This window comes from Cyrtonyx montezumae, unplaced genomic scaffold (assembly GCF_038088225.1).
Source record: "Cyrtonyx montezumae isolate F1298 unplaced genomic scaffold, pur_monq_1.0 scaffold_199, whole genome shotgun sequence".
Taxonomy (NCBI): domain Eukaryota; kingdom Metazoa; phylum Chordata; class Aves; order Galliformes; family Odontophoridae; genus Cyrtonyx; species Cyrtonyx montezumae.
Genome location: NW_027071935.1, coordinates 6,108 through 28,160, shown reverse-complemented (window position 1 = coordinate 28,160; position 22,053 = coordinate 6,108). Strand labels below are relative to the sequence as shown.

Here is a 22,053-nt window from a genome sequence, read left to right as displayed (position 1 = left end):
TCCCTCTTTTTTTTCCGATTTTTCACGTTATACCCCCAAAATGGTACTTGAACCCCTCTCCCATCACATCCACCCCACAAAAAATGAACCGGGAAAACTCTTTACCCTCATATCCCAGAGCTGCACTGGGGGTCCTCCCTTCCTTAGTTTATGCTCCAAAACCGACGGGGGAGCCCTATTTCCCCTCTTTCGTACCACAAACGCGCACCGCAGATCCATTTTTTATCCATTTTTATGAACTTATACCCCAAAACGGAACGGGGACTCCATTTCCCATCGGCGCCCACAAAATGGCGCCTCCCACAAAATGGCGCCTCCCACAAAATGGCGCCGTCACGTCCGCCTCGCCCACCTTCTACCCACTGCGCACGCGCGCTGCGCTGTGCCCCTCCCCCTTCTGCTGCGCAATGGTTCGCCCCGCGCATGCGCACTGCGTGCGTTCACCCGACCGGGACATACCATTGTGAGGGGGCGCGGGGGGGAGGGGGGAAGGTTGGGGGGGGTCCGTAGTCTGGTGAGTGGGGGTGGGCGCGGATTTTGGGGTGAAAAGGAGAGGAAATGGGGTCCCGAGGTGGGATCGGGGTGAAACTGAGAGCAAATGGAGGTCGTGAGGGGATTTCGGGGGGTGTGACTGAGGGAAAAAGGGGTCCTGAGGCGTTTTTGGGGGGGAAACTGAGGCAAAATAGGGTTCGTGTGGTATTTGGGGGGGGAAGCGAGGGGAAATGGGGTCCAGAGGTGGTGTTTTGGGGGGAAAAATGAGGGAAAATGGGTCCTGTGGTGTTTTGGAGTGAAAATGAGGGGAGAAAGAGTCCTGAGGTGGTTTCGGGGTGAAACTGTGGGGAATTGGGGTCCTTGAGGTGGTTTTGGGGGGGAACCTGTGGGGAATTGGGGTCCTTGAGGTGGTTTTGGGGTGAAAGTGAAGGGAAATGGGGTCCTGAGGTGGTTTTGGGGTGAAAGTGAAGGGAAATGGGGTCCTGAGGTGGTTTTGGGGTGAAAGTGAAGGGAAATGGGGTCCTGAGGTGGTTTTGGGGTGAAACTGTGGGGAATTGGGGTCCTGAGGTGGTTTTGGGGGGAAACCTGTGGGGAATTGGGGTCTTTGAGGTGGTTTTGGGGTGAAAGTGAAGGGAAATGGGGTCCTGAGGTGGTTTTGGGGGGGAACCTGTGGGGAATTGGGGTCCTGAGGTGGTTTTGGGGGGAATCTGTGGGGAATTGGGGTCCTTGAGGTGGTTTTGGGGTGAAAGTGAAGGGAAATGGGGTCCTGAGGTGGTTTTGGGGTGAAAGTGAAGGGAAATGGGGTCCTGAGGTGGTTTTGGGGTGAAAGTGAAGGGAAATGGGGTCCTGAGGTGGTTTTGGGGTGAAACTGTGGGGAATTGGGGTCCTGAGGTGGTTTTGGGGGGGAACCTGTGGGGAATTGGGGTCCTGAGGTGGTTTTGGGGTGAAAGTGAAGGGAATTGGGGTCCTGAGGTGGTTTTGGGGTGAAAGTGAAGGGAAATGGGGTCCTGAGGTGGTTTTGGGGGGGAACCTGTGGGGAATTGGGGTCCTTGAGGTGGTTTTGGGGTGAAAGTGAAGGGAAATGGGGTCCTGAGGTGGTTTTGGGGTGAAACTGTGGGGAATTGGGGTCCTGAGGTGGTTTTGGGGTGAAAATGAAGGGAAATGGGGTCCTTGAGGTGGTTTTGGGGGGGAACCTGTGGGGAATTGGGGTCCTTGAGGTGGTTTTGGGGTGAAAGTGAGGGGAAATGGGGTCCTGAGGTGGTTTTGGGGGGGAACCTGTGGGGAATTGGGGTCCTTGAGGTGGTTTTGGGGTGAAAGTGAAGGAATTGGGGTCCTTGAGGTGGTTTTGGGGTGAAAGTGAAGGGAAATGGGGTCCTGAGGTGGTTTTGGGGTGAAAGTGAAGGGAATTGGGGTCCTGAGGTGGTTTTGGGGGGGAACCTGTGGGGAATTGGGGTCCTTGAGGTGGTTTTGGGGTGAAAGTGAAGGGAAATGGGGTCCTGAGGTGGTTTTGGGGTGAAAGTGAAGGGAAATGGGGTCCTGAGGTGGTTTTGGGGGGAACTGTGGGGAATTGGGGTCCTGAGGTGGTTTTGGGGGGGAACCTGTGGGGAATTGGGGTCCTGAGGTGGTTTTGGGGGGGAACCTGTGGGGAATTGGGGTCCTTGAGGTGGTTTTGGGGTGAAAGTGAAGGGAAATGGGGTCCTGAGGTGGTTTTGGGGGGGAACCTGTGGGGAATTGGGGTCCTTGAGGTGGTTTTGGGGAGGAACCTGTGGGGAATTGGGGTCCTTGAGGTGGTTTTGGGGTGAAAGTGAAGGGAATTGGGGTCCTGAGGTGGTTTTGGGGTGAAAGTGAGAGGAAAATGGGGCTCACTGAACTCTTGGGATCGTTTTGGGGGAAAAAGAAGTGGAAAAGGGAGTTTTGGGGGCACGTGGGTATGTTGTGGGGGGGGAGGGGGAAATGGGGTGTCCCCAACCGTCTGGATCAGGTTTGGGTCCCCGGATGATTTTTGGGGTGTCATTGAGGGGAAAAGGGGTCCCCGGACTGTTTTTGGGGTGGAAGTGAAGGAAAACGTGAAGGTATGACAGCGGGGAATGGGGTTTTCTATGTCCTGGGTCACTTTTGGGGTTAGAAATTAGGAAAAGGGGGTTCCCTGACAGCTTTTGGGGTTCACAATGAGGGAAAATGGGGTAAAGTGAAAAGGAAAAGGGGTTCCCCAGTCCGTTTTTGGGGTGAAACTGAGGGAAAACTGTAGGCAGAGTCCGTTTTGGGTATAAAGTGGGGGGAAAAGGGGTTCCCCAGTCCGTTTTTGGGGTGAAACTGAGGGAAAACTGCACCCTTGGTCCATTTTGGGTATAAAGTGGGGGGAAAAGGGGTTCCCCAGTCCGTTTTGGGGTGAAACTGAGGGAAAACTGAATGCAAAGTCCATTTTGGGTATAAAGTGGGGGGAAAAGGGGTTCCCCAGTCCGTTTTTGGGGTGAAACTGAGGGAAAACTGAAGGCAGAGTCCATTTTGGGTATAAAGTGGGGGGAAAAGGGGTTCCCCAGTCCGTTTTTGGGGTGAAACTGAGGGAAAACTGTAGGCAGAGTCCATTTTGGGTATAAAGTTGGGGGAAAAGGGGTTCCCCAGTCCGTTTTTGGGGTGAAACTGAGGGAAAACTGTAGGCAGAGTCCATTTTGGGTATAAAGTGGGGGGAAGAGGGGTTCCCCAGTCCGTTTTTGGGGTGAAACTGAGGGAAAACTGAATGCAAAGTTCATTTTGGGTATAAAGTGGGGGGAAAAGGGGTTCCCCAGTCCGTTTTTGGGGTGAAACTGAGGGAAAACTGTAGGCAGAGTCCATTTTGGGTATAAAGGGGGGAAAGGGGTCCCCAAGTCCGTTTTTGGGGTGAAACTGAGGGAAAACTGAAGGCAGAGTCCATTTTGGGTATAAAGTGGGGGGAAAAGGGGTTCCCCAGTCCGTTTTTGGGGTGAAACTGAGGGAAAACTGAATGCAAAGTCCATTTTGGGTATAAAGTGGGGGGGAAAGGGGTCCCCAAGTCCATTTTTGGGGTGAAACTGAGGGAAAACTGAATGCAAAGTCCATTTTGGGTATAAAGTGGGGGGAAAAGGGGTTCCCCAGTCCGTTTTTGGGGTGAAACTGAGGGAAAACTGCACCCTCAGTCTATTTTGGGCGTGAAATAGGGGCATTAAAGGCTTCCCCAGATCATTTTGGGGCTCAAACTGCGGACACAAGCGGCATCCCTGTGCCCCCCAGTGCCCCCCCCCCCCCCTTCCTTGCCCTCCATTGCCCCTTTCTGTTCCCCCCCCCCCCCCCCAGGCCATGCTCCGGCACCTTTTGGGGGGTCCTCGGGGACCCCCGGCGCTGCCCCCCCGTCCCGCGTCGCGCTCGGCCGCCGACCAACACCCCCCGGACCTGGCACGGGAGCGCTCCAAAACAGTCACCTCCTTCTACAACCAACCCACCATCGATGCCGCCGCCGAGAAGGTGTGGGGGGTGTCACTGGGGGGGGGGGGGGGGAGGTCCGGGGTGAATTGGGGGTGAATTGGGGTTGTTTGGGGGTACGCTGTGGCGGTGTGGGGTCAGTTTGGGGTGTTTCGGGGGGGGTCCGGTCACCTCGCTGATGTCGCGGTGTTGTCCGCCTGACGCCCAGCACCGCGTTGTCCTCAGGGGTGGGGATGAGAGGGAGGTCTTGGGGGTGTCCTGTGTGAGGTTGGGGTGTTTTTTTTTGGGGGGGGGGGGGGTTGGGGTCTTGTCACCCCGCTGACGTCGCGGTGTTACAGCCGTCCGTCCGCCTGACGCCCACCACCATGCTGTACTCGGGGCGCTCGCAGGACGGGAGCCACATCCTGGTGAGTTGGGGACGGGCAGAGGGGGCTTTGGGGACACGAGTGACACCACGGGGGACACCCTGCTGGATTTGGGGACACGGTGGCTTTGGGGTCCAGGGGGTTTTGGGGTCCCCGGTGGCTCTGGGGACATAAAGGTCCTGGTAGGAGCAGATCCAGGTGGCTTTGGGGACACGGTGGCCTTGGGGACCCAAACTGTCCCCCTGGGATCGGCCCCTGGTGCCCAGGTGGCTTTGGGGACACGGTGGCTTTGGGGTCCAGGGGGTTTTGGGGTCCCCGGTGGCTCTGGGGACATAAAGGTCCTGGTAGGAGCAGATCCAGGTGGCTTTGGGGTCTCAGTGGCCTTGGGGACCCAAACTGTGTCAGTGGGAGGTGGCTTTGGGGACCCAAATGTCCCCCTGAGATCGGCCCCTGGTGCCCAGGTGGCTTTGGGGACACGGTGGCTTTGGGGTCCAGGGGGTTTTGGGGTCCCCGGTGGCTCTGGGGACATAAAGGTCCTGGTAGGAGCAGATCCAGGTGGCTTTGGGGACACGGTGGCCTTGGGGACCCAAAATGTCCCCCTAGGATCAGCCCCTGGGTGCCCAGGTGGCTTTGGGGACACGGTGGCTTTGAGGTCCAGGGGGTTTTGGGGTCCCCAGTGGCTCTGGGGACATAAAGGTCCTGGTAGGAGCAGATCCAGGTGGCTTTGGGGTCTCAGTGGCCTTGGGGACCCAAAGTGTGTCAGTGGGAGGTGGCTTTGGGGACCCAAATGTCCCCCTGGGATTGGCCCCTGGGTGCCCAGGTGGCTTTGGGGACACGGTGGCTTTGGGATCCAGGGGGTTTTGGGGTCCCCGGTGGCTCTGGGGACATAAAGGTCCTGGTAGGAGCAGATCCAGGTGGCTTTGGGGACACGGTGGCCTTGGGGACCCAAAATGTCCCCCTGGGGTCGGCCCCTGGTGTCCAGGTGGCTTTGGGGACACGGTGGCTTTGGGGTCCAGGGGTTTTTGGGGTCCCCGGTGGCTCTGGGGACATAAAGGTCCTGGTAGGAGCAGATCCAGGTGGCTTTGGGGACACGGTGGCCTTGGGGACCCAAAATGTCCCCCTGGGATCGGCCCCTGGTGTCCAGGTGGCTTTGGGGACACGGTGGCTTTGGGGTCCAGGGGGTTTTGGGGTCCCCGGTGGCTCTGGGGACATAAAGGTCCTGGTAGGTGCAGATCCAGGTGGCTTTGGGGACACAGTGGCTTTGAGGACCCAAAATGTCCCCCTGGGGTCGGCCCCTGGGTGCCCAGGTGGCTTTGGGGACACGGTGGCTTTGGGGTCCAGGGGGTTTTGGGGTCCCCGGTGGCTCTGGGGACAGAAAGGTCCTGGTAGGAGCAGATCCAGGTGGCTTTGGGGTCTCGGTGGCCTTGGGGACCCAAAGTGTGTCAGTGGGAGGTGGCTTTGGGGACCCAAATGTCCCCCTGGGATCGGCCCCTGGGTGCCCAGGTGGCTTTGGGGACACGGTGGCTTTGGGGTCCAGGGGGTTTTGGGGTCCCCGGTGGCTCTGGGGACATAAAGGTCCTGGTAGGAGCAGATCCAGGTGGCTTTGGGGACACGGTGGCCTTGGGGACCCAAAATGTCCCCCTGGGATCGGCCCGTGGTGCCCCGGTGGCTTTGGGGACACGGTGGCTTTGGGATCCAGGGGGTTTTGGGGTCCCCGGTGGCTCTGTGGACATAAAGGTCCTGGTAGGAGCAGATCCAGGTGGCTTTAGGGTCTCGGTGGCCTTGGGAACCCAAAGTGTGTCAGTGGGAGGTGGCTTTGGGGACCCAAATGTCCCCCTGGGATCGGCCCCTGGGTGCCCAGGTGGCTTTGGGGACACGGTGGCTTTGGGGTCCAGGGGGTTTTGGGGTCCCCGGTGGCTCTGGGGACATAAAGGTCCTGGTAGGAGCAGATCCAGGTGGCTTTGGGGACACGGTGGCCTTGGGGACCCAAAATGTCCCCCTGGGATCGGCCCGTGGTGCCCCGGTGGCTTTGGGGACACGGTGGCTTTGGGATCCAGGGGGTTTTGGGGTCCCCGGTGGCTCTGTGGACATAAAGGTCCTGGTAGGAGCAGATCCAGGTGGCTTTAGGGTCTCGGTGGCCTTGGGAACCCAAAGTGTGTCAGTGGGAGGTGGCTTTGGGGACCCAAATGTCCCCCTGAGATCGGCCCCTGGGTGCCCAGGTGGCTTTGGGGACACGGTGGCTTTGGGGTCCAGGGGGTTTTGGGGTCCCCAGTGGCTCTGGGGACATAAAGGTCCTGGTAGGAGCAGATCCAGGTGGCTTTGGGGACACGGTGGCCTTGGGGACCCAAACTGTCCCCCTGGGATCGGCCCCTGGGTGCCCAGGTGGCTTTGGGGACACGGTGGCTTTGGGGTCCAGGGGGTTTTGGGGTCCCCGGTGGCTCTGGGGACATAAAGGTCCTGGTAGGAGCAGATCCAGGTGGCTTTGGGGTCTCAGTGGCCTTGGGGACCCAAACTGTGTCAGTGGGAGGTGGCTTTGGGGACCCAAATGTCCCCCTGGGATCGGCCCCAGGGTGCCCAGGTGGCTTTGGGGACACGGTGGCTTTGGGGTCCAGGGGGTTTTGGGGTCCCCGGCGGCTCTGGGGACATAAAGGTCCTGGTAGGAGCAGATCCAGGTGGCTTTGGGGACACGGTGGCCTTGGGGACCCAAACTGTCCCCCTGGGATCAGCACATGGTGCCCAGGTGGCTTTGGGGTCCAGGGGATTTTGGGGTCCCCGGTGGCTCTGGGGACATAAAGGTCCTGGTAGGAGCAGATCCAGGTGGCTTTGGGGTCTCAGTGGCCTTGGGGACCCAAACTGTGTCAGTGGGAGGTGGCTTTGGGGACCCAAATGTCCCCCTGGGATCGGCCCCAGGGTGCCCAGGTGGCTTTGGGGACACGGTGGCTTTGGGGTCCAGGGGCTTTTGGGGTCCCCGGCGGCTCTGGGGACATAAAGGTCCTGGTAGGAGCAGATCCAGGTGGCTTTGGGGACACGGTGGCCTTGGGGACCCAAACTGTCCCCCTGGGATCAGCACATGGTGCCCAGGTGGCTTTGGGGTCCAGGGGATTTTGGGGTCCCCGGTGGCTCTGGGGACATAAAGGTCCTGGTAGGTGCAGATCCAGGTGGCTTTGGGGACACGGTGGCTTTGGGGACCCAAACTGTGTCAGTGGGAGGTGGCTTTGGGGACCCAAATGTCCCCCTGAGATTGGCCCCTGGGTGCCCAGGTGGCTTTGGGGACACGGTGGCTTTGGGGTCCAGGGGGTTTTGGGGTCCCCGGTGGCTCTGGGGACATAAAGGTCCTGGTAGGAGCAGATCCAGGTGGTTTTGGGGACACGGTGGCCTTGGGGCCCCAAAATGTCCCCCTGGGATCAGCCCCTGGGTGCCCAGGTGGCTTTGGGGACACGGTGGCTTTGGGATCCAGGGGGTTTTGGGGTCCCCGGTGGCTCTGGGGACATAAAGGTCCTGGTAGGAGCAGATCCAGGTGGCTTTGGGGACACGGTGGCCTTGGGGACCCAAAATGTCCCCCTGGGATCGGCCCCTGGTGTCCAGGTGGCTTTGGGGACACGGTGGCTTTGGGGTCCAGGGGGTTTTGGGGTCCCCGGTGGCTCTGGGGACATAAAGGTCCTGGTAGGTGCAGATCCAGGTGGCTTTGGGGTCTCAGTGGCCTTGGGGACCCAAAGTGTGTCAGTGGGAGGTGGCTTTGGGGACCCAAATGTCCCCCTGGGATCGGCCCCTGGGAGCCCAGGTGGCTTTGGGGACACGGTGGCTTTGGGGTCCAGGGGGTTTTGGGGTCCCCGGTGGCTCTGGGGACATAAAGGTCCTGGTAGGAGCAGATCCAGGTGGCTTTGGGGTCTCAGTGGCCTTGGGGACCCAAAATGTCCCCCTGGGATCGGCCCCTGGTGTCCAGGTGGCTTTGGGGACACGGTGGCTTTGGGGTCCAGGGGGTTTTGGGGTCCCCGGTGGCCTCGGGGACTCAGCCGCGCGGTGTCCCCGCAGAAGAGCGCCCGCTACCTGCAGCAGGAGCTGCCCGTGCGCATCGCCCACCGCATCAAAGGCTTCCGCAGCCTCCCCTTCATCATCGGCTGCAACCCCACCATCCTCCACGTGGTGACTGCGGGGACAGCGGGGCGGGGACGCGGTGGCCGCGGAGGGGACATCGGTGGCACTTGGGGACGCGTGGACGCGTTGGGGTGGCACTGGGGGGGGCGGGTTGGAGGGTGGATGGGGACACGTGGAGGGGACATGGGTGGGTGTGGGGTGCTGGTGACACTTGGGGACACGATGGGTGGGTTGGAGGGTGGATGGGGACACGTGGAGGGGACATGGGTGGGTGTGGGTGACACTTGGGGACACTAGGGGTGGGTTGGAGGGTGGATGGGGACACGTGGAGGGGACATGGGTGGGTGTGGGGTGTGCGTGACACTTGGGACAGTATGGGTGGGTTGGGGTGGCAGTGGGGGGGTGGGTTGGAGGGTGGATGGGGACACGTGGAGGGGGCATGGGTGGGTGTGGGTGACACTTGGGGACACGATGGGTGGGTTGGAGGGTGGATGGGGACACGTGGAGGGGACATGGGTGGGTGTGGGGTGCTGGTGACACTTGGGGACACGATGGGTGGGTTGGAGCGTGGATGAGGACACGTGGAGGGGACATGGGTGGCTTTGGGGTGCTGGTGACACTTGGGGACACGATGGGTGGGTTGGAGGGTGGATGGGGACACGTGGAGGGGACATGGGTGGGTGTGGGTGACACTTGGGGACACTAGGGGTGGGTTGGAGGGTGGATGAGGACACGTGGAGGGGACATGGGTGGGTGTGGGGTGTGGGTGACACTTGGGGACACGATGGGTGGGTTGGGGTGGCAGTGGGGGGGTGGGTTGGAGGTTGGATGGGGGGGACGTGGTGGCTGTTGGGGACACAGGTTGGGGACACGTGGCTTTGGGGCATGGTGGGGACGCCGGGACGTGAAGGTGACACAAGGACGTGTTGGGGGACGAGGACATCCCGGGGGGACAGAGGTGGCTGTGAGGGACAGGGGACATTGTGTGGGGGGGTGTTGTGGGGCCACGAGGGACGTGGGGGGACACGTGGTGACACTTGTCACCCCGCAGCACGAGCTCTACATTCGCGCCTTCCAGAAGCTCATCGATTTCCCGCCCGTGAGTGTCACCTCGTGTCACCCTGTCCTCGTGTCACCCTGTCCCCGTGTCACCTCAGCACTGTGTTCTCGTCACCCGGTCCTTGCGTCACAACGTCCACGTGTCACCGTGACCTCGTGTCACTGTGAACTCCTGGCCCCCGTGTCACCGTGTCCCCACGTCACCTCGTTTTTGAGCTGTCACTTCTCTCTGTCATTCCCATCTTCGTGTCACCCTGTCTTCGTGTCTCTGTCACCCTGTTCCCGCGTCACCTCGTCCCCGTGTCCCCTGCCTGTTTCCATCCCCATGTCACCTGTGTCACCCCATCCCTGTGTCCCCTGTCTGTGTCACCCTGTCCTTGTGTCACCCCATCCCTTTATCCCCTGTCTGTGTCACCCTGTCCTTGTGTCACCCCATCCCTGTGTCCCCTGTCTGTGTCACCCTGTCCTTGTGTCACCCTGTCCCTGTGTCCCCTGCCTGTCACCCTGTCCCTGTGTCCCCTGACTGTTCGTGTCACCCCGTCCCCATGTCACCTTCCTATGTCACCCTGTCCCCATGTCACCTTCCTGTCTGTCATCCCATCCCCGTGTCACCCCATCCCCATATCCCCTGCCTTTGTCACCCTGTCCTCGTGTCACCCCGCCCGTGTCCCCACCTGTCTGTGTCACCCCATCCCCACGTCCCCTGCCTGTCGATGTCACCTGTCAGTGTCACCCTGTCCCCATGTCCCCACCTGTTGGTGTCACCCTGTCCCCACCTGTCTGTCACCCCGTCCCCACCTGTCAGTGTCACCCCATCCCCACGTCCCCTGCCTGTCGATGTCACCTGTCTGTGTCACCCCATCCCCACGTCCCCACCTGTCAGTGTCCCCACGTCCCCACCTGTCTGTGTCACCCCGTCCCTGTGTCCCCACCTGTCGGTGTCACCCCGTCCCCACCTGTCGGTGTCACCCCGTCCCCACCTGTCAGTGTCCCCATGTCCCCACCTGTCTGTGTCACCCTGTCCCCATGTCCCCACCTGTCTGTGTCACCCTGTCTCTGTGTCCCCACCTGTCTGTGTCCCCACGTCCCCACCTGACTGTGTCACCCCGTCCCCATGTCCCCACCTGTCTGTGTCCCCATGTCCCCACCTGTCTGTGTCCCCATGTCCCCACCTGTCTGTGTCACCCTGTCCCCATGTCCCCACCTGTCTGTGTCACCCTGTCTCTGTGTCCCCACCTGTCTGTGTCACCCCGTCCCCACATCCCCACCTGTCTGTGTCCCCACATCCCCACCTGTCTGTGTCCCCACGTCCCCACCTGACTGTCACCCCGTCCCTGTGTCCCCACCTGTCGGTGTCACCCTGTCCCCACCTGTCTGTGTCCCCATGTCCCCACGTCCCCACCTGTCAGTGTCCCCACGTCCCCACCTGTCTGTGTCACCCTGTCCCCATGTCCCCACCTGTCTGTGTCACCCTGTCCCCACGTCCCCACCTGTCTGTGTCCCCACGTCCCCACCTGTCTGTGTCACCCCGTCCCCATGTCCCCACCTGTGTCCCCACATCCCCACCTGTCTGTGTCCCCACGTCCCCACCTGACTGTCACCCCGTCCCTGTGTCCCCACCTGTCGGTGTCACCCTGTCCCCACCTGTCTGTGTCCCCATGTCCCCACGTCCCCACCTGTCAGTGTCCCCACGTCCCCACCTGTCTGTGTCACCCTGTCCCCATGTCCCCACCTGTCTGTGTCACCCTGTCCCCACGTCCCCACCTGTCTGTGTCCCCACGTCCCCACCTGTCTGTGTCACCCCGTCCCCATGTCCCCACCTGTGTCCCCACATCCCCACCTGTCTGTGTCCCCACGTCCCCACCTGACTGTGTCACCCCGTCCCTGTGTCCCCACCTGTCGGTGTCACCCCGTCCCCACCTGTCTGTGTCACCCTGTCCCCACGTCCCCACCTGTCTGTGTCACCCTGTCCCCACGTCCCCACCTGTCTGTGTCACCCTGTCTCTGTGTCCCCACCTGTCTGTGTCCCCACGTCCCCACCTGTCTGTGTCCCCACGTCCCCACCTGTCTGTGTCACCCCGTCCCCACGTCCCCACCTGTCTGTGTCCCCACGTCCCCACCTGACTGTGTTACCCTGTCTCTGTGTCCCCACCTGTCTGTGTCACCCCGTCCCCACGTCCCCACCTGTGTCCCCACATCCCCACCTGTCTGTGTCCCCACGTCCCCACCTGACTGTGTCACCCCGTCCCCACGTCCCCACCTGTCGGTGTCACCCCGTCCCCACCTGTCAGTGTCCCCACGTCCCCCCCTGACAGTGTCACCCCGTGACGCTGTCCCCGTCCCCAGATCCAGGCGCGCGGTGACGAGGCGCGCTACTGCTCTCTGCTGCGCCAGCTGCTGGACGACCACAAGGACGTGGTGACACTGCTGGCCGAGGGACTGCGCGAGTGCCGGCGCCACATCCAGGTGGGGGACAGCACCGGGACACCGCCGTCCCCTGAACCGGTCCTCGGGGGACAGCGGGTGACATCAGGGTGCGCACAGGCGTACAGGTCCTTGGATGTTTGGGACGTGGGGTGACACTGAGGTGTCCCCAAACACTCTGTCCTTGGATGTGGGACATGGGGTGACACTGAGGTGTCCCCAAACACTCTGTCCTTGGATGTGAGGTGACCCTGAGGTGTCCCCAGACACTCTGTCCTTGGATATTTGGGATGTGGGGTGACCCTGAGGTGTCCCCAGACACTCTGTCCTTGGATTCGGGATGTGGGGTGACACTGAGGTGTCCCCAGACACTCTGTCCTTGGATTTGGGATGTGGGGTGACACTGAGGTGTCCCCAAACACTCTGTCCTTGGACATTTGGGATGTGGGGTGACACTGAGGTGTCCCCAAACACTCTGTCCTTGGACATTTGGGATGTGGGGTGACACTGAGGTGTCCCCAAACACTCTGTCCTTGGATGTGGGACATGGGGTGACACTGAGGTGTCCCCAAACACTCTGTCCTTGGATTCGGGACGTGGGGTGACACTGAGGTGTCCCCAAACACTCTGTCCTTGGATTCGGGACGTGGGGTGACACTGAGGTGTCCCCAAACACTCTGTCCTTGGACGTTTGGGATGTGGGGTGACACTGAGGTGTCCCCAGACACTCTGTCCTTGGATTTGGGATGTGGGGTGACACTGAGGTGTCCCCAAACACTCTGTCCTTGGACATTTGGGATGTGGGGTGACACTGAGGTGTCCCCAGACACTCTGTCCTTGGATTTGGGATGTGGGGTGACACTGAGGTGTCCCCAAACACTCTGTCCTTGGACATTTGGGACGTGGGGTGACACTGAGGTGTCCCCAAACCCTCTGTCCTTGGACATTTGGGATGTGGGGTGACACTGAGGTGTCCCCAAACACTCTGTCCTTGGACGTTTGGGATGTGGGGTGACACTGAGGTGTCCCCAAACACTCTGTCCTTGGACATTTGGGATGTGGGGTGACACTGAGGTGTCCCCAGACACTCTGTCCTTGGATGTGGGGTGACACTGAGGTGTCCCCAAACACTCTGTCCTTGGACATTTGGGATGTGGGGTGACACTGAGGTGTCCCCAGACACTCTGTCCTTGGATTTGGGATGTGGGGTGACACTGAGGTGTCCCCAAACACTCTGTCCTTGGACATTTGGGACGTGGGGTGACACTGAGGTGTCCCCAAACCCTCTGTCCTTGGACATTTGGGATGTGGGGTGACACTGAGGTGTCCCCAAACACTCTGTCCTTGGACGTTTGGGATGTGGGGTGACACTGAGGTGTCCCCAAACACTCTGTCCTTGGACATTTGGGATGTGGGGTGACACTGAGGTGTCCCCAGACACTCTGTCCTTGGATTTGGGATGTGGGGTGACACTGAGGTGTCCCCAGACACTCTGTCCTTGGATTCGGGATGTGGGGTGACACTGAGGTGTCCCCAGACACTCTGTCCTTGGATTTGGGATGTGGGGTGACACTGAGGTGTCCCCAAACACTCTGTCCTTGGACATTTGGGATGTGGGGTGACACTGAGGTGTCCCCAAACACTCTGTCCTTGGACATTTGGGATGTGGGGTGACACTGAGGTGTCCCCAGACACTCTGTCCTTGGATTTGGGATGTGGGGTGACACTGAGGTGTCCCCAGACACTCTGTCCTTGGATTCGGGATGTGGGGTGACACTGAGGTGTCCCCAGACACTCTGTCCTTGGATGTTTGGGACGTGGGGTGACACTGAGGTGTCCCCAAACACTCTGTCCTTGGATGTTTGGGATGTGGGGTGACACTGAGGTGTCCCCAAACACTCTGTCCTTGGATGTTTGGGACGTGGGGTGACACTGAGGTGTCCCCAGACACTCTGTCCTTGGATGTGGGGTGACACTGAGGTGTCCCCAGACACTCTGTCCTTGGATGTGGGGTGACACTGAGGTGTCCCCAGACACTCTGTCCTTGGATATTTGGGATGTGGGGTGACACTGAGGTGTCCCCAGACACTCTGTCCTTGGATATTTGGGATGTGGGGTGACACTGAGGTGTCCCCAGACACTCTGTCCTTGGACGTGGGGTGACACTGAGGTGTCCCCAAACACTCTGTCCTTGGATGTGGGATGTGGGGTGACACTGAGGTGTCCCCAAACACTCTGTCCTTGGATGTGAGGTGACACTGAGGTGTCCCCAAACACTCTGTCCTTGGATTTGGGATGTGGGGTGACACTGAGGTGTCCCCAAACACTCTGTCCTTGGATGTGGGATGTGGGGTGACACTGAGGTGTCCCCAAACACTCTGTCCTTGGACGTTTGGGATGTGGGGTGACACTGAGGTGTCCCCAAACACTCTGTCCTTGGATGTGGGATGTGGGGTGACACTGAGGTGTCCCCAAACACTCTGTCCTTGGACACTGTGGACACGGGGTGACACTGAGGTGTCCCCAAACACTCTGTCCTTGGATGTTTGGGATGTGGGGTGACACTGAGGTGTCCCCAAACACTCTGTCCTTGGATGTTTGGGATGTGGGGTGACACTGAGGTGTCCCCAAACACTCTGTCCTTGGATGTTTGGGACGTGGGGTGACACTGAGGTGTCCCCAAACACTCTGTCCTTGGACATTTGGGATGTGGGGTGACACTGAGGTGTCCCCAGACACTCTGTCCTTGGATTCGGGACGTGGGGTGACACTGAGGTGTCCCCAAACACTCTGTCCTTGGATGTGGGGTGACACTGAGGTGTCCCCAAACCCTCTGTCCTTGGACACTGTGGACACGGGGTGACATTGAGGTGTTCCCAGACACTGTCCTCAGACAACTGGGACACGGGGTGACTTTGGGGTGTCCTCAGACACTCCATCCTTGGTCATTTGGGACACGGGGTGACTTTGGGGTGTCCCCAACCGTTTGAATCCCCACATATCCGTGTTCTTGGGGCGTCGCTGCCCTTGGGGACACGGAGGTGACACTGAGCCGCTCCCGAACCCCCGCAGGACGAGCGGCTGTTGCGTCCCTTCCTGGACAAGACGCTGACCTCGCGCCTGGGCATGCGCATGCTGGCATCCCACCACCTGGCCCTACACGAGGACAAGGTATAGCCCGGCCCTATAGGGCCTATGGGGCCGGCCCCACGTTGTCCTTCAGCCCTGTGTCACCTCCTCGTGTCACCCGTCCCAGCCCGACTTCGTGGGCATCATCTGCACCCGGCTGTCGCCCAAAAAGATCATCGAGAAGTGGGTCGACTTCGCCCGGTGAGCCCCAAAGGGGCGCCCAGAGGGGTCCTGGGGGGGGTCTGCGTGGGGTTCTGTGGGTCGCTGTGGAGCCCTATGGGGCTGTAGGAGGCCCTCGGTGGGCTTTTATGGGGCTGTGAGAGCCCTGTGGGGCTGGAAGGGCTTTAGGGGCGTCCCTGATGGGTGTCTCTATGGGTCTTGGTGGCATCCCTGTGGGTCTGGGGGTGTCCCTGTGGGTCTGGGGGTGTCCCTGTGGGTCTGGGGGTGTCCCTGTGGGTCTGGGGGTGTCCCTGTGGGTCTGGGGGTGTCCCTGTGGGTCTTGGTGGCATCCCTGTGGGTCTTTGGGGTGTCCCTGTGGGTCTGGGGGTGTCTCTATGGGTCTTGGTGGCATCCCTGTGGGTCTGGGGGTGTCTCTATGGGTCTTGGTGGCATCCCTGTGGGTCTGGGGGTGTCCCGGTGGGTCTGGGGGTGTCTACAGGTCCTGGGGGGGGGTCCCTATGGGTCTTGGAGTATCTCTGTGGGTTTTGGGGTCTCCCCCATAGATCTTGGGGTGTCTCTATGGGGTCGCAGTGCTCCTCCGGGGGTTTGTAGGGGGTGGGGTTGTCCCTAGAGGTCGGGTGACACCGGGTGACGCCGGGTGACATCAGGTGATGGGGTGACACCGGGTGATGGGGTGACAATGGCTGTTCCTATAGATCTTGGGGTGTCTCTATGGGGTCGCAGTGCTCCTCAGGGGGTTTGTAGGGAGTGGGGTTGTCCCTAGAGGTTGGGTGACGCCGGGTGACATCAGGTGATGTGGTGACACCGGGTGATGGGGTGACACTGGGTGACGCTGGCTGTTCCTATAGATCTTGGGGTGTCTCTATGGGGTCGCAGTGCTCCTCAGGGGGTTTGTAGGGAGTGGGGTTGTCCCTAGAGGTCGGGTGACACCGGGTGACGCCAGGTGACATCAGGTGATGGGGTGACACCGGGTGACACCGGATGATGCCGGCTGTTCCTATAGATCTTGGGGTGTCTCTGTGGGGTCTCAGTGCTCCTCAGGGGGTTTGTAGGGAGTGGGGTTGTCCCTAGAGGTCGGGTGACACCGGGTGACAGGGTGACACCGGGTGATGGAGTGACAATGGCTGTTCCTATAGATCTTGGGGTGTCTCTATGGGGTCTCAGTGCTCCTCAGGGGGTTTGTAGGGAGTGGGGTTGTCCCTAGAGGTCAGGTGACACCGGGTGACATCAGGTGATGGGGTGACATCGGGTGATGGGGTGACACCGGGTAATGGGGTGACGCCGGGTGACGCTGGCTGTTCCTATAGATCTTGGGGTGTCTCTGTGGGGTCGCAGTGCTCCTCAGGGGGCTTGTAGGGGGTGGGGTTGTCCCTAGAGGTCGGGTGACGCCGGGTGACATCAGGTGATGGGGTGACACTGGGTGACACCGGATGATGCCGGCTGTTCCTATAGATCTTGGGGTGTCTCTATGGGGTCTCAGTGCTCCTCAGGGGGCTTGTAGGGGGTGGGGCTGTCCCTAGAGGTCGGGTGACACCAGGTGACGCCGGGTGACATCAGGTGATGGGGTGACACCGGGTAATGGGGTGACGCCGGGTGACACTGGCTGTTCCTATAGAACTTGGGGTGTCTCTATGGGGTCGCAGTGCTCCTCAGGGGGTTTGTAGGGAGTGGGGTTGTCCCTAGAGGTCGGGTGACACCGGGTGACGCCGGGTGACATCAGGTGATGGGGTGACATCGGGTGATGGGGTGACACCGGGTAATGGGGTGACACTGGGTGACGCTGGCTGTTCCTATAGATCTTGGGGTGTCTCTATGGGGTCGCAGTGCTCCTCAGGGGGTTTGTAGGGGGTGGGGTTGTCCTGAGAGGTCGGGTGACACCGGGTGACGCCGGGTGACGTCAGGTGATGGGGTGACACCGGGTGACGCTGGCTGTTCCTATAGATCTTGGGGTGTCTCTATGGGGTCGCAGTGCTCCTCAGGGGGTTTGTAGCGGGTGGGGCTGTCCCTAGAGGTCGGGTGACACCGGGTGACGCCAGGTGACATCAGGTGATGGGGTGACACCGGGTGACGCCGGCTGTTCCTATAGATCTTGGGGTGTCTCTATGGGGTCTCAGTGCTCCTCAGGGGGTTTGTAGGGGGTGGGGCTGTCCCTAGAGGTCGGGTGACACTGGGTGATGCTGGGTGACATCAGGTGATGGGGTGACATTGGGTGATGGGGTGACACCGGGTGATGGGGTGACACCGGCTGTTCCTATAGATCTTGGGGTGTCTCTATGGGGTCGCAGTGCTCCTCAGGGGGCTTGTAGGGGGTGGGGCTGTCCCTAGAGGTCGGGTGACGCCGGGTGACATCAGGTGATGGGGTGACACCGGATGATGCCGGCTGTTCCTATAGATCTTGGGGTGTCTCTATGGGGTCGCAGTGCTCCTCAGGGGGCTTGTAGGGGGTGGGGCTGTCCCTAGAGGTCGGGTGACACCGGGTGACATCAGGTGATGGGGTGACACCGGGTGATGGGGTGACACTGGGTGACGCTGGCTGTTCTATAGATCTTGGGGTGTCTCTATGGGGTCGCAGTGCTCCTCAGGGGGTTTGTAGGGGGTGGGGTTGTCCTGAGAGGTCGGGTGACACCGGGTGACGCCGGGTGACGTCAGGTGATGGGGTGACACTGGGTGACACTGGATGATGCCGGCTGTTCCTATAGATCTTGGGGTGTCTCTATGGGGTCGCAGTGCTCCTCAGGGGGTTTGTAGCGGGTGGGGCTGTCCCTAGAGGTCGGGTGACACCGGGTGACGCCGGGTGACGCGGGGTCCTGCAGGCGGTTGTGCGAACACCAGTACGGCAACGCGCCGCGGGTGCGCATCAACGGGCACGTGGCCGCACGCTTCCCCTTCATCCCTCTGCCCCTCGACTACATCCTGCCCGAGCTCCTCAAGAACGCCATGAGGTGCGGCCCCATAGCAAGGGGGCTTTGGGGGGCGGGATAGGGGGCGGGGGGGTTAGGGGGCTTTGGGGGGGCGGGTTAGGGGGCTTCGGGGGGGGATATGGGGTTTGGAAAGGGGGTGATGGGGTTTTAGGGGAGATGAGGGGGTTTTGGGGGGGGATGTAGGGTGAAATGGGGGACTGATGTTTTTCTTGGGGGGGGGGTGTGGGGTTTTGGGGCGGTGAAGAGGGTTTGGGGGGGATGTGGGGTTTTGGGGGCAGATGGATTGTATTTTGGGGGGGGTATGGGGTTAAAGGGGGGAATACAGGGTTTTAAGAGGAGTTAGGGGTTTTTTTTTGGGGGGGGGATAAAGAGTTTTGGGGAAGATAAATGGGGTTTGGGATTTTGGGGGGGAGTGTGAAGATTTAGGGGAGAGGAATGGGGTTAAATGGGGATGGGGGGGGTTGTAGGGACATATGGGGTTAAATGGGGACGGGGGGGGTTGTAGGGACATATGGGGTTAAATGGGGACGGGGGGAGTTAGTAGGGACATATGGGGTTAAATGGGGACGGGGGGGTTGTAGGGACATATGGGGTTAAATGGGGACGGGGGGGGATTAGTAGGGACATATGGGTTAAATGGGGACGGGGGGGGGGTTGTAGGGACATATGGGGTTACATGGGAAGATATGGGTATCTGTGGGAGGATAGGGGCTTTATTTGGGGGGATATGGGGCGTTTTGGGGGGGATGTGGGATTTTGAGTTGGGGATAAAGGTATGGGGCCTGACAGTGCCTATAGAGGGGATACGTGGCCCTATGGGGTTTATGGGGCAGCCTGGGGGGGCGTGGGGGGGGGGGGTCTATAGGGGAATGCACGAACATATGGGGAGATAAGGAGGTACTGGGGAGGGCCGTGGGGCTACGGGGGGGTGGGGTCTATGGGGTGGGAAGACGGTCTGTGGGGCCGCAGGGGTTGCGTATAGGGGGCACAGTGTGGAGTGGCACAGGGCGACGATGGAGTCCCACCTCGACACCCCCTACAACGTCCCCGACATCGTCGTCACCATCGCCAACAACGACATCGACATCGTCATCCGGTACGGGGCGGCCCCACAAGCGTCCCCGTGACCCCAAAAGCCACCTCGGGGGACGTCCTCCCCACCCCCCGCCCCTCGAGGTGACCCTGACCGCCGTCCCCCCGCCCCATAGGATCTCGGACCGGGGCGGTGGGATCCCCCACGACCTCCTGGACAAGGTGACCGAGTACCACTTCAGCACGGCCGAGGCCAGCGCCCAGGACCCGCGTCTCGGCGGACCTTTCCGGAACCTCATGGACCTCAGCAACAGCGGCCAGGCCGGCCCCATGCACGGGTACAGCCCACGTACTGGGGAGCACTGCGGGGACACCCCAACGCTACAGCCGGTTATGGGGGACACCGTGGACGGAGGGTGACACCCCAACGCTACACCCATTTATTAGGGACACGGTGACAGAGGGTGACACCCCAACACTACACACATTTATTTGGGGACACCGTGACAGAGGGTGACACCTCAATGCTACACCCATTTATTTGGGAACACCGTGACAGAGGGTGACACCCCAACACTACACCCATTTATTGGGGACACTGTGACAGAGGGTGACACCCCAACGCTACACACATTTATTTGGGGACACCGTGACAGAGGGTGACACCCCAACACTACACCCATTTATTGGGGACACTGTGACAGAGGGTGACACCCCAACGCTACACACATTTATTTGGGGACACCGTGACAGAGGGTGACACCCCAACACTACACCCATTTATTAGGGACACTGTGACAGAGGGTGACACCCCAACGCTACAGCCTGTTATGGGGGACACCGTGACAGAGGGTGACACCCCAACGCTACAGCCTGTTATGGGGGACACCGTGACAGAGGGTGACACCCCAACGCTACACCCATTTATGGGGGACACGGTGACAGAGGGTGACACCCCAACGCTACACCCTGTTATGGGGGACACCGTGACAGAGGGTGACACCCCAACACTCCATTTATTGGGAACACCGTGACAGAGGGTGATACCCCAACGCTACAGCCTGTTATGGGGGACACCGTGACAGAGGGTGACACCCCAACACTACACCCATTTATTGGGGACACTGTGACAGAGGGTGACACCCCAACACTACACCCATTTATGGGGGACATGGTGACAGAGGGTGACACCCCAACGCTACACCCTGTTATTGGGGACACTGTGACAGAGGGTGACACCCCAACACTACACACATTTATTTGGGGACACCGTGACAGAGGGTGACACCCCAACACTACACCCATTTATTGGGGACACTGTGACAGAGGGTGACACCCCAACGCTACACTCTGTTATGGGGGACACCGTGACAGAGGGTGACACCCCAACGCTACAGCCTGTTATGGGGGACACCGTGACAGAGGGTGACACCCCAACGCTACACCCTGTTATTGGGGACACTGTGACAGAGGGTGACACCCCAACGCTACACACATTATTGGGGACACTGTGACAGAGGGTGACACCCCAACACTACACCCATTTATGGGGGACATGGTGACAGAGGGTGACACCCCAACGCTACACTCTGTTATGGGGGACACTGTGACAGAGGGTGACACCCCAACACTACACCCATTTATTGGGGACACTGTGACAGAGGGTGACACCCCAACACTACACCCATTTATGGGGGACACGGTGACAGAGGGTGACACCCCAACGCTACACCCTGTTATTGGGGACACTGTGACAGAGGGTGACACCCCAACACTACACACATTTATTTGGGGACACCGTGACAGAGGGTGACACCCCAATGCTACACCCATTTATTTGGGAACACCGTGACAGAGGGTGACACCCCAACGCTACAGCCTGTTATGGGGACACGGTGACAGAGGGTGACACCCCAACACTACACCCATTTATTGGGGACACTGTGACAGAGGGTGACACCCCAACACTACACCCATTTATGGGGGACACGGTGACAGAGGGTGACACCCCAACGCTACACCCTGTTATTGGGGACACTGTGACAGAGGGTGACACCCCAACACTACACACATTTATTTGGGGACACCGTGACAGAGGGTGACACCCCAATGCTACACCCATTTATTTGGGAACACCGTGACAGAGGGTGACACCCCAACGCTACAGCCTGTTATGGGGGACACGGTGACAGAGGGTGACACCCCAACACTACACCCATTTATTGGGGACACGGTGACAGAGGGTGACACCCCAACGCTACAGCCTGTTATGGGGGACACCGTGACAGAGGGTGACACCCCAACACTCCATTTATTGGGAACACCGTGACAAAGGGTGACACCCCAACACTACACCCATATATATGGGGACACTGTGACAGAGGATGACACCCCAACACCCCATTTATTGGGAACACCGTGACAGAGGGTGACACCCCAACACCCCATTTATTGGGAACACCGTGACAGAGGGTGACACTGTGATGCTCCACCCCATTTATTGGGGACACCCCGACCCTGGGTGACCCCCACAGTGTCACCCCACCCCCCTCTCCCCACAGCTTTGGCTTCGGGCTGCCGACGTCGCGGGCCTACGCGGAGTACCTGGGCGGTTCGCTGTGCCTACAGTCGCTGCAGGGTGTTGGCACCGACGTCTACCTGCGCCTGCGCCACATCGACGGCAAGGCCGAGAGCTTCCGCATCTAGCTCACCTCCCGCCGTCACCTGGCCGCTGTCACCTGGCCGTCGTCACCTCCTGGCCGCTGTCACCTGGCCACCATCACCTCCTGGCCACTGTCACCTGGCCGTCGTCACCTCCTGGCCACTGTCACCTGGCCACTGTCACCTCCTGGCCGCTGTCACCTGGCCACTGTCACCTCCTGGCCGCTGTCACCTGGCCATCATCAACTCCTGGCCGCCGT

At 60.3% G+C, this 22,053-nt stretch overlaps 1 protein-coding gene across 1 annotated transcript; it reads left to right on the top strand.

Moving 5' to 3' along the window:
• The first annotated feature begins 275 nt into the window (after positions 1-275).
• Positions 276-21,870, top strand: BCKDK (branched chain keto acid dehydrogenase kinase). The gene is given in 13 exon segments (XM_065735670.1): positions 276-359; positions 362-463; positions 3,802-3,969; positions 4,266-4,334; positions 8,325-8,435; positions 9,439-9,486; positions 11,793-11,912; positions 14,943-15,041; positions 15,127-15,200; positions 17,993-18,121; positions 19,107-19,196; positions 19,309-19,470; positions 21,694-21,870. Coding segments are annotated over 13 exon segments (1,386 nt in total). The 5' UTR covers positions 276-290; the 3' UTR covers positions 21,839-21,870.
• Positions 21,871-22,053: the final 183 nt, after the last annotated feature.